The 12,977-nt window shown below is 29.4% G+C and overlaps 2 protein-coding genes across 3 annotated transcripts in view; both read right to left on the bottom strand.

The window, feature by feature from the left end:
• Positions 1 to 387: 387 nt before the first annotated feature.
• LOC123300352 (gastrula zinc finger protein XlCGF49.1-like) lies at positions 388 to 1,855 on the bottom strand. 2 transcript variants are annotated; one of them, XM_044882917.1, is made up of 2 exons: positions 1,683 to 1,855; positions 388 to 1,481 (listed from the first exon to the last, which is right to left on the bottom strand). In XM_044882917.1, the coding sequence occupies exons 1-2, from the start codon at positions 1,686 to 1,688 to the stop codon at positions 681 to 683; spliced, it is 807 nt and encodes a 268-aa protein (XP_044738852.1). In that variant the 5' UTR covers positions 1,689 to 1,855; the 3' UTR covers positions 388 to 680. The 2 variants fall into 2 exon arrangements, with proteins under 2 accessions (XP_044738852.1, XP_044738854.1); XM_044882919.1 differs by having other exon boundaries at positions 1,556 to 1,854.
• Positions 1,856 to 5,266: 3,411 nt separating this feature from the next.
• LOC123300563 overlaps positions 5,267 to 12,977 on the bottom strand; it is a 77,767-nt gene continuing 70,056 nt past the window's right edge. The window contains exons 3-4 of the mRNA XM_044883149.1: positions 9,156 to 9,353; positions 5,267 to 7,988 (exon numbers count right to left, since the gene is read on the bottom strand). Coding sequence (XP_044739084.1) covers positions 5,931 to 7,988; positions 9,156 to 9,353 — 2,256 coding nt within the window. The 3' untranslated portion in view covers positions 5,267 to 5,930. The remainder of the gene's footprint in view (positions 7,989 to 9,155; positions 9,354 to 12,977) is intronic.

Raw genomic sequence — 12,977 nt, 5'->3', positions numbered from 1 at the left:
CGGACGTTTGTTAGAATTAGTTTAAACAGCTGTAATCATGTTTGGAAATTATGCCAGTATGTGAACAGCATTTAACGTATTTCTAAAACGTGTCCAGTTTTGACGCTTTTGAGACGGAATCCTAAATGTTCAAAAAGGGATATTATAAATAAAACAATCTATATTCGTATTAAAAATATCGTAAAATTTTTAACTATATCTGTACATAATTCGAGTATTTACACAATTAATTAAAATAATTATTATTATTTACATATTTTACAAAATAATTTGTTAAAATCTCTTTTTATCGATTAAAATAAATTTTTAACAACATATAACAACGACTTTAAAAAAAAATTCTTTTAAAATTTACTTTAAATAAAATAACATGATTATGTACTCCAAGATTAGATTAATTTAATCCAAATAACTGACCCGAAGACAGGCTGGACAAACGAAGACAGATTGTGTACAAATATTTTTGCCCTTCGGCAAAGTAGACAACTACCTAGAGCCTCCGGGGAAGTCAAAGTCAAAAGAGAAATGGACAACTTTGTACGAGAAGGGCGCCAAGTTGATATTTACGAAGATTAAAAAAACAGTATTTTCTGTGGATCCCGGCATGGGTTAATCGCGCCCTGATTATAATTTTCGAATATCTTCACAAAGCCCATAATCATGTCCCTATTTTTTTTAAACTACATAGGTACAGGTGGAAGTATTGGCGTCATAATATGTTTCTTTTCATGAACTTTTAAATTTGATGGCGTCGTAAACATTTTCTCACAGAAATTACATTTGTAAGGTTTCTCTCGTGTATGCGTCACTTCATGTCGTTTTAACTGTGAACTAGTCGTAAACGCTTTCCCACAAACCAAACATTTATACGGTCTTTCCCCCGTATGAATACGTTCATGTTGATTTAAAAGACCCCGTCGTGAGAATGCATTATCACACATACTACATTTATACGGTCGTTCCCCCGTATGTACACGCTCGTGACGTTTTAAATGTGAACTATTCGTAAATGCTTGATCACAAAAACTACATTTAAACGGTTTCTCTCCGGTATGAATTCGTTCATGCCGTTTTAAATGGGAACTAGTCGTAAATGATTGATCACAGAAATTACATTTAAATGGTCGAACACCCGTATGAATAATTATATGTTTCTTTAAAACGGAATTTGTTGCGAAACTTGCATCGCATATAAGGCATTTAAATGGTCGTTCACCCGTATGTTTACGTTCGTGATCACGTAGATGACCTTTTTGTGTGAATGTTTGCTCGCATACAGGACATTTTATTGGACGGTCTTTTTCAGGTTTACCTTCATGTTGTAATGTTTTTAGTGTGTAATCACTAGCTGACAGGCACGATTGATTTCCTTCATCATTTTCATCTTCTGAGTACACAGTTTCTACTTTTAACATAATATCCGGTGTAAATTGTTCATCTTCTTGCTTGATTTCAACATCATTTCTCATTTGTTCCATCATCTAAAAAGTTCCAAGTGTTTTTCTTATCCACAACGCTTGTTTTTCTTAATAATTCATTTATTTTGAATACTTACAATTTAAAAATTTTGTAAATAAAATAATAAACTTAAAAAGTGGTTTCACAAAAATAACAGAATGCCATTATTTCGTATAAAAATAAAGAACTTAAAATACAATTAAAAACGATTACAAACCACCTACCACCATAAAATAATCTTGTCTGTATGCCCACCCACGCACGCCACCTACTAAAATAACCTTATTTGTTTCCCTAGCATAGTTTTTGACAGCGACATGCAGGTAATATGGTGTCAAGAACAGTTAAGAATAAAAGTAGGGTCATATTTTCTATTGATATTATTTCGATACCATGCAGTTTTATTATGAAATTGATTCAAATGTCAATTTTATTTTGACAATTATAACATTTTAAACATAAACAGACATCTGGCGGGAACGGGAAGGTACCTTGTTAGTAAACATCATTAGCGTAGCCAGAGAAAAATCTTGGGGGGAACTTTAAGCAGCATAAAGGTACATTTTTTTTAAATATAGGAGAATAGTTGCAGGGTTTGATGGGAATATAATAATACGCTTAAAGTTTATCAAAAATTGTAGGCCAAAGTCATGGATTCAGGCAAATGTCCTCTATTGCCCTTCACAACTTTTAGCTAAAGCATTAATTTTCGTATTTAGCGTGTTTTCTTTCGATTAAATGCAATAATGACTTATTTTGAAGCTGAATTTCACATTTTGATAAGAATTTAATACTCAGAAACTTTAACTATTATTTTAACCAGGCACCAACTTGAACTATTTACACTTTACAAGATGTCTATATGAATAAATAGACTCAAATGAAGGGAATAATTGGTGTACGCCAAAAAAGCATTTTGAACTTTTGATAGATAAATAAAGCAACTCTATTCGAAACTACAAGCGTCAAAACTTCAAAAACTGTTTTATATTTATGGTGAATTTGTTTATAAACTTTGAAATATTATTAAAGCACAAAAATTATTTCAAATACATAGAAATTAAGCAAAATATCGTAAATTATAGATATTAATAAGAGCAAATCTCAAGTTAAATTAGCAGTTAAAATAGATATTTATTTTACTCACTTATACCCATATAATAGCTGTGGTTTTCATCAAATTAAAATTACACTTAACAAAACTTAAAGTTAAAATTGTATATAAGCAGTTTTAGTAGATTTTTTAAGTTAATTTTGAATAAAATTAATTATATTTTAAATAAAAATTTATCACTCTCTAACTGAAGCGTTATTTGCCTAATTCTGATCTGCGCATGTCTGAATAGTGTTCAATTGTTTAAAAGTTAAATTTATTTTTAAAGTATTTAATTTAATATTAATATTTTGATGATTGTATGAGTTTTATACATCAAAATATTCAAAAATTATTAAATTTTAAAAATTTCAATAGTTTAGTATTATTCCAATTAAAAATATCTAAGTTTTTCATTAAAAACTCACAACGATACTTGACACAACTAAAAAACGTTAAACTAGCTATCGATTTACTGCGCAAGCGTTGTACATAAGTACCTCGAAATTCAAAATACTAAAAACATTCTACTAATTGGCTTGCTTAGGATTTTCACTTTTCAAGAACCATAAACTCATAATACTATATTGAAAATTATACTGTATTTCCTCCCATAACCATAACCATATATGTTTTGATTGATTTTTGACCTCTTGGATATGCAATACTGGAATTTTCGGTCTAAAGGAGACCAAAAAAAAATTTTGACCTAAAAATTTCATAAATTTAACAATATTTTGGCATAATTAACATATTCTTAGCCAACTAAATCCAAGTACATAGAAGTGCATACCTAATATTTACGAATCGATTTAAAGAAAATGTTTTAAATCGAAGATTTAAGAAAGATTAATTAGTATTTATCAAAGACAGAAGCAACGTAATTGTTTTCGATCTCCGAGTGACATTTTATTATCATCTCCTATATTTTTGGGGTCTTCTTACATTGAATCTTTTTTTAACTAAATTTGCCATAGTAGAGATTGCCCTAAGTTTTGAGGGTGCAATAGTTCTCCAGATATAGGAATTCGAAAATTTTTCATTTATTTACCTCTATTAATTTATTAAAATTGAAAAACAAAAAAACATTTTCGTGTAATATTTTATTGTCGTTTATTAAGGTACAATTTTTTTTTTATTAAATTTTTTATTTCATACAAATTTTTTACAACAAATATTTTTTGGATAAATAATTTAATACATTTTCTTTTGTGATAAAAATTAATTGATTTTATTATTAATAAAATCACAATATGCATTAGCATTTGCTTTTCATATTTACTTTTAAAATTTAAATATTTGTGTTGGCAATCAAAAAATAATTTTTTTGTTTTAAACAATTTTATTAAACTTAACTATTTATATGTACAAATTATAACTTATAGACATTATTATAAAATTTATTTTTAAGAAAAAATTAACATTGGCTGGGTTTTAGTCGTTCTCGATACGAGTGCTCGATTTGTTTACGGAGTGATCTTCAGACATTTGGCACCTCATATACATGGGGCTCAAATTGTCCGGTATCGACCAAACGCAGCCTTTAATAAGTTTTGTTTGATTTCAATTGTGAAAAGTAGGAATCAGTTTTGAAGCTTCTTCATCTAGAATATCACATTTTGAAATCCTCATTAAATTAAATGAAAATTTGTTTAACAGTTTAATTTATACAATGAAATAATTTAGACATCTCTTTTAATTAATAAATCTGTGCTCAGTAAATGGGCTGCCTCAAAACTTTGTTCCCATTAAATCGAAATAGGAATTCATTAATTATCGTTTATAATTTTGAAAGTTTCTCGATTAATGTAGGTCAAATTGAAATTTTTACAATAAAAAAAAGTTAAGGCTCACTGGAATTCTCCCAGGATTGATGGATCCAAGGGACACACTCTGAAAGTTCCTAGAAGTGAAAATAACATGTATGAAGCTTTCATCGCCCTCCATACAGGCAATATAAGTGGGATCATCAGAGACTCCGATGATATGAAGGTGGTACTCTTTTCAGTCGTACTCTAGTACGTTTCAGGCGAGCACATTCGAATGCCCTAGCTGTAGTGCACGAAGTCCCATTAACCAAGCTTGTCGTAGCCATTCTTTGATTCGACAATTTTGTTGTGGGAATGACAACGAGTCTGCTGCTTCACTCACTTTAACTTTTAACAAAAACTGCTAAGAAACTTTTTTCTTAAAATTGTATTCTCTATCTGTACATCGTTCTGAATCAATTTTTAACGTTGTGTGTTTTCTAGATTATTTCTACTTAATACCAGGGGCATGTCCTCCAGTATACAACGACTTATTAGTAAATGAGTTTTTCAAAGAGACTGGAAAAAAGTTGTGAAACACATTGTATACAATTTAAACTTGGACGGCGTCTAGTGCAGGGGTGTATTATCTTCGCCACCCGAATATTCCTAAAGCCGTTTTTATTTATGATTATGAACATTAATACCGATATCGTATACATTTTCGACTCATTTTTAATTGCCAATACAATAAAATAATTATTAAGAACAAAATTATATAATTTTTTCTTTTATTTACAATTTTTAATTAATATTAAAACAATCTTTTTTTCTATATATAAAATTATGTCTTTAAATTATTATTAAAAGTTTATTTCAAAAAAATATGTACATTTACAATTTTTAATATTATTTGTAAACAAATAAAAACAATACTTGTGACTCTCAAAATAAATATTAGAGCTAATTAATATTTATAATAATAATAATAATTGTTGTCGCACGGTTGAATAAACAAATCTATTTCTTTTCATAGATGGTTATCAATTCAATTGAAATTGTTTAATTAGTAATAATATCATTAAATTATTTTAAAGGGTGTGTAGGTCTTTCCTTAATTTGTGTCAACACCTGTAAATATTCAACATTATTGATTTTAACTGATCCCATAAAATGATTATTTCATTCTTAGGAGATTGCATAATAAGCTGTTTTATTTGAAGGATTAATAGGACTAGTTTTTATTTTTCGCCCTTTCCTGGAGCTAAAAATCATAAATTAAGATGATCCACGAAGTGCCATAGCTGTTTAAATAGCACTAGTGCTGCCATCTCTACGTATTTAGCCTAAATTCTCGTTTTTTGGAATTCGGCATTCCGATTTCGAAGACATTATTTGTTTTAATAATCCCATAGTTTTGATATTATACCTATACAGAGTAAGCGAGAGAACAGCGAGAGCGTCGAAAGAGAGAGATAAGAGGGAGAACGATCGCGCTGCCGAGTTACCATAACATTTCCTCCATAGTGACTCGCACACTCTATTCTTATAATATTTCTATGGTTTCACCAGTTCTTTATCCATATTTCTACAACTTAATTATGAAATTTTTATGCAAATACTTAGTTTAATCATACAAGGCTGGAAGATCCTGGAAGAATATTATTAGTTGAAGAAGTTGAACGATTTTGTCCCAATGGCGAAGAAGTTGACGGAGGTGACGGTAAAGTTTTACCATTATTAATATTCTCAACTTCACCCGACAGACTTGGTGAATTACCTTGTGAACTCCCGTACACTTTTGTCGAATATCCCGAATCATTATGCTCAATCACATTTATATCCTTTTTTAAATCACGATCTAACATGTGTAAATTTGCAATTCGTGAATGAACATCTTTTTCTAACATCTGCAAGTCAATTGGTTTCCTGGAATTCGTAAATCGATGATGATGATATGACGAAGCTGTCATCGGATGGTGAAAGTCCCCAAGATGATTATTGTTCGTATTATCTAATAACGTAGTGTTGACATGTTGGATAATTGTTGGTGGAGGTTGGGGTAGGGATTGATTGTACCTGTCATGTGACGGTGATGAATGGTCATCCAAAACGTACAACCCTGTATTTTTGATATCGTATGGATCTTGTACATTTATATGTGTTGGATTATCGGAACTATTTATCAGCATATCAGTGGGTGATGTGGGACTATAAAAAACAACTCGTGTCCGAGCTTCGTTAAACATCGGATTATTATCGTTATAGTAATTTTGATTAACATTCTCGTAGTTTGAATGAATATTATCATCGTTTTTCGTATAATGTCGTGATGTATTCGGATAATTTTGATCTTCTTCATCATCACTCGACTCTGATTGATCGCCATTAGTGTTATCGTTTATTGGGATATGTAATTCCGTTCGATTATTGATCACTGAACTATTATATACAGATTGTGGGGATGATTGATCGATATTACCACTTCTTTGATGCATTTGAATTTCTTTAACTAATTCCGAAACGGTTTTTCGAGGTGTTGATGATGGTTCTTCGTTCGCATGATGATCAACTGTGACGATTTGTTGAACAAACTGTGGTTTATATCGTTGATTCGCTGTTGTTTCTTTCATAACTTGACTCTTAAATTGAAAATGTTGTTCGGGTAAAATCGTTCGAACACGATTTGGTACATCATGGTTGATTGTATCATCCAAGAGTTCCATACTACGTGAATTTTGTTTTCCACTACGATTTTGAAAATCATCGAAATCATCAAGAAGTTCCAGGCTTTTAGATCGTTGTAATATCTCTTGCGAGCCATACTCGTATGGTGGACTGTGTTCAACTTTCCGTACTCGCTCGCTTTGACGTCCGAATCGACTGCGTAATAACCATTGTTCTAAATGTTGATGTCGTTTATCACATAAAGCACGTTCTGCGGCCACGCAACGGGTTAGCTCTGAAATTTGTCCTTGTGTTTTGAGTTCGAGGTTCGTGACTTTATGATCTAAGCGTTCATGAGCTTTATCGATATGTGCCTTTAATTCTTGTTTATCACGATCCAAACGTTCTTCCATGTGTTTAAAGAACGGGGCACAATAACATGTGTAACCCACCCCAATCGGCCCCTTACAAATATTCCCAGCTAAATCTAAATAATATTGTTCTCCTTTTCGAAGTGGTTCGATCGGTAATGTATCTAATTTTGGTTTTGGAAATGATTTTGGATCGGGGTAATAATGACACCCGTACGGAGACCAATGTTTGTTTAAACTTTCAAATCGAACTTTCGATTTCGATGATTTCTTATCTTTATGATGTTTGTCTTTTGTACATCTGCTACCGTCTGTGACGTCATTTTTATTACGTGATGATTTTTTATCCGTTGTGGATGATTTTTTCTTGACTAAAGATTTGGTGGTGTTGATTATGTGAATTATTTCATTTAGATCTTTACGTGTAGCGATATCCTTAGCGGTTTCTCCTTGTTTGTTCCGTAAATGTTTATCACATCCTGCTTCTAATAGAATACGTGTTAATTTTCGCCGACCCATTGCAGCTGCTATGTGTAAAGCGGTGTCGTCATTCTTATTTTGATCGGATACACGACACTGAGCTGATATTAAAATTCGTGTAACACCTGCATGACCATATCGTGCGGATGTGTGTAATGGTGTATCACCATACTGAAAAAAAGAAATGAAATCTATAAATTTATTGATGATCACTTTTACATAAATTAATACAATACAGAGGGGCCCCCATATTTAATAAATTTCAAAAAATTACGATTAGAATTTCCGCATTTCGAACAAAGGCTAATATTAGCGATTAACTAGCATAAAAAATGGAAAATATGACCCAAAATTAGTGAGTTTCAAAAAAAATTGCGCTCAGATCGGATCAAATTTGTCCAAGATATTAAAAAGATTGATTTTTTGAACCCTATGACGTCATTAAAATCTAAAAAAATTGATTTTGCTCTATCACATGCAAATTTTATCCAATTTTGATGGACGAAGTATGTAATCCCACTAAATTTGGGTCATATTTTCCAAATTTTTTGTTAAATTTAACGTAAGTTCATTAATTTTCAAAAATTCACTATCAGATTTCTCGCATTTCGAACAAAGGCTAATATTGGCTAATAACTAACATGAAAAATGAAAAATATGACCCAAAATTAGTGGGTTTCAAAAAAAATTTCGCTCAGATCGGATCAAATTTGGCCAAGATATCAAAAGATTGATTTTTTGAACTCTATGACGTCATCAAAATCTAAAAAAATTGATTTTGCTCTATCACGTGCAAATTTTATCCAATTTTGATGGACAAAGTATGTAATCCTACTAAATTTTGGTCATATTTTCCAAATTTTTTGTTAAATTTAACGTAAGTTTATTAATTTTCAAAAATTCACTATCAGGATCCCCGCATTTCGAACAAAGGCTAATATTGGCTAATAACTAACATGAAAAATAAAAAATATGACCCAAAATTAGTTTGTTTCAAAAAAAATTTCGCTCAAATCGGATCAAATTTGGCCAAGATATCAAAAAAATTGATGTTTTGAACTCTATGACGTCATCAAAATCCAAAAAAATTAATTTTGCTCTATCACAATTAAATTTCATCCAATTTTGAGGAACGAAGTATGTAATCCTACTAAATTTGGGCCATATTTTCCAAATTTTTTGTTAAATTTAACGTAAGTCCATTAATTTTCAAAAATTCACTTTTAGGATTCCCGCATTTTCCAAGATTAGTGGATTTCAAAATAAAAGGATTGATATCAGCCTTCACAATTAAGCCCTTGTTATAATCAAAAGGATTAATGAGTGATAACAACTTACATTATTTTGTAAATCAGGATTACAACCAGCTAACAATAATTCTCTACATGATTGATTATGCCCATTTTGACAGCATAAATGTAATGGTGCAAAACCACCATTATTTGCTGTTTCTAAATTGGCCCCAGCTGCAGCTAATATTGCCACCGTACGACTGTACCCTTTCCATGCAGCTTCATGTAACGCAGTGTTCCCATGCTGAAAAAAAAAACAAAAACTGTATTATTATAAGGTTTATTTTTCAAAATTAAATTACAAATAATTCTGCAGAAAGTCATCAATTTTGAAGCAATCTTTTTTTGGGGTGTGGGCGTTTTCTAAAGTAATTTTGGGGTAATTTCTTCACAACACCTTAAAAATTTATCATTCAATTCGCAAAGCTCAAAATCGCAAAAGCTCATTTGATGATAAGATGCGTATCTTCCTAAATGTCACCCTAGATCAGTCAACCCAAATACGAAAGGGGACTTATCTCGGAAGACAAAATGACTAAGATTTTATTGTGAATTTTCTAGAGATAGCCAGAAATTGTCAAATTTGTTGTTTAAAATTTTAATGTAGGTATTAAAAGTTTTGGGCGTTTAAAATGCAAATTAAATATTGTGAACAAAACTGGACAGAAATTAATTAAAATGCTAAATAATCTTGTCGTGAATTAAAATTGAAATAAAAAATCAATGAACTAACTCTCTTAAACAATTAATGTACACAAACCTACAAAGTAAATATTTAAAAACCCACAACGTAAAATAAAACTAATTAAAACAATTTAAAATACTATTATAATACTTAGCAAAATAGTAATTTATATATACTTAATTAATTACTATTGATTAAAATATACCTTTCAAAGAACTGAGTGATAATAAATAATTTATACTTATAAAATAAATAATAATATAGAATACACTAATTGCCAATTGGTTAAATCAGTTTTTATACCATGTATATATGAAATAAATCAAGGTATACTAAGTTAAGTCCCGTTAGAACATAATTTTGGTACAGGTGTTCATATAATCACCTAATTAGTCCATTTTCGGTTGTCCCTCCGTCCGTCTGTTCGTCTGTCTGTCAACGATAACTCAAAAACGAAAAGATATATCAAACTGAAATTTTTATAGCGTGCTTTGGACGTAAAAAGTGAGGTCGAGTTCGCAAATAAACAACCGTGGGACCCATACAGTAAACCGTTAGAAATAGAACAAAAGTTTAAATGTAGAAAATTTTCCTTATTAAAAAAATTAAACAATTTTTGTTTGAAACATTTTTTCGTAAACATCACTGTTTACCCGCGAGGGCGCAAATATCAGTTATGTGAGGGTGGATATCTTTCTTTACTTACGTGCCGTAAAATAACACGATTGCGCCATCAGCACTGCCTATACATTATATTTCAACAATTAACTCAATCAATTGTTTGTTTTCACTTGTTATTTTTATTTTGTGAAGGCAACAGTGGCGTAGCTGCTAGGTGAACAAGGTCCCCGGAGCAGAAACAAGAGTGTTCCTCACCTGTCTTTCCATGTAGCTTGATTATAGATTGGCTGATTGGCCCTCAAGTTTATAGATAGGAATATGGAAATAATACAGTGATTTGAACTTATTCCTAGTAGGATAAGTCTATACGCCGTCTTTATGAAGGGCAGAGCCCCTATGTGTGTGTTTAATGAAGGAAAACCGGAATATATAAACAACGATGAGATCAATAGACGGGAAAAAAGATTTTCACCAAAATTCTCAGTCAAATTCACAATCTCTTGCGTGCTTTAATTTTTTTACAAATTCGATGTTTTCATGTTACATTGTTTCATAGCCATCAGTGTTTTTTAATCTGTTTGTATATTTATTCACCACTGTCTATTTAGTATCGTAAAAAGTTTTTAATTAACAGTTATAACGTATTTTTAATTGAATTCAACACAATTCAACCTTTTTTAATAGATTCGATAAATAGAAAGTAATTGAATAAATAAAAATAATAAAATAAATATTGATGAATAAATAAACTTAAAAAAAAAAAATAGAATTTATTTATTTATATATAAATTATAATTATTATTTACCAGGTTTTTAGGTTAATTAATAAAAGAAACATAAAAATTAAAACTATTTTAAATTTTTTAAATAAACTAACTTAATTTTTGCACAAATTTACTCTTATTTTGTTATTAATTAATTATTAATTATATTTGGTTTGTTTGAGTGCTTTTAAAAATGAGAGAAAGTTTTTTGAATGAAATCGTAATTTTATTAATTAACAAATGCACTAATTATAGTATTCGCACCGTGCGTGAGTTTTATTGGAGGCGTTTTCATAGTAACGATACACTACTTTAATTATAGAATTGTATGGCTGCATATATAATTGTATGGATTGCATTTATGACTTACATTGAAAATTTAATATTATTGTCTCAGGCTAGTTTGCAAAACGAGTTGTTAAAACAGTCTGAAATCTACGGCTAATGATTTTTGAGATTCCGTTTAAAAACGACACAATACCGAGTGACGTAAAATTGATTCATAAAATTAACTTCAAAAAATATTTTTTTGTAAAATTAAATTAAGTGTACAAATCTGTCATCTCTGTAAAATATGAACATTAAATTTGTTCATATAAATCAAATTAATTATAAACTGCATCATAAGAAAGGATTTTTCATTTCTTTTTGTCAAAAAATACTTATGTTCTCATCAAAATACCATAGAGTAGGTACAAACATAGATATAAACAAGTGAAAACAAACAATTGACTGAGTTAATTGTTGAAATATCGTCGATTACACGATCATTAAAACTAAGCCGTCTGTGTTTTAGCAATACATTGCGTTCAGTAGATCGTCAATAGAACTCTGAAAGTAAGGGAGAAATCACGTCCTATATTGATTAGATTCCTCTCAATATGTGTACTTACTATATGACATTACCTACATAAATGAATTTTATTTTTGTTGAAATAAAAATGAAAAAAAACGAAAGTACATTACTCGTTATGATTGTATTATTATGATGGATTAATGCCATTTGGTTTAATGCCAACAAAAACTGCATTATTTTATATGACTTGTATCTATTATTAAAAAAGATAATAAAAAAAATTGTATGAAATGACGAAAGTCAAAGTTATAGTTTTAAATTAATTATGATATCATACACTCTTTTAATTACCCCATAAAAATAAGATAATTAATTTAATTATAATTAAATTATATTTTGGATACATTTAATTATTACTTAATAACAGCAACAGAAATATGTAAAGTTAAAGTTAAGACGCTTCTCTTTTATTAAAGTTATTTTTTATTTTAATTAATTTAGATAATGCAAAAGCATTAAAATTCATGAGTTTTGAATAATGTTAAAATCAATTTTACTTTAAAAGACCGAATTTTTAAAATTTTTACTTAGAGTTCTTCAAATATCGACCCAAAGATGTTAAACAGCTCTCTCTTAAACGGTACTAAAAGCGATTTGAGTACAAAATACAAACCAATTAGACAATTTCACGGAATTAATTAAATTTGTAGAAAAAATTTTTGTTATATTTAGATCATTATTAAGTTGAATTTTTATGACACTAATTATTATTAAGAATACATATTTTTTCTTCAAAATATTAAGTATTAAAGAAAAATTCAAACGTAATTTGCTGTCTGTAATTAATCAATTTGAAAGTTCAATGTAAACATTTTTTTAGTAAAAATATTTATGTAAAAATTATAAAAAAAGAATTTTAAGAGAACAATTATGTCTAATGTGTACTTAAAACTTATTATATGTTTATTTATTTTTACTTAAAATACAAAGTTTTTGAAGGTG

This window comes from Chrysoperla carnea, chromosome 5 (genome assembly GCF_905475395.1).
Source record: "Chrysoperla carnea chromosome 5, inChrCarn1.1, whole genome shotgun sequence".
In the NCBI taxonomy this organism is placed as follows: domain Eukaryota; kingdom Metazoa; phylum Arthropoda; class Insecta; order Neuroptera; family Chrysopidae; genus Chrysoperla; species Chrysoperla carnea.
Note: the sequence above shows the minus strand (reverse complement) of the source record. Positions and strands in the feature narration are given on the sequence as shown.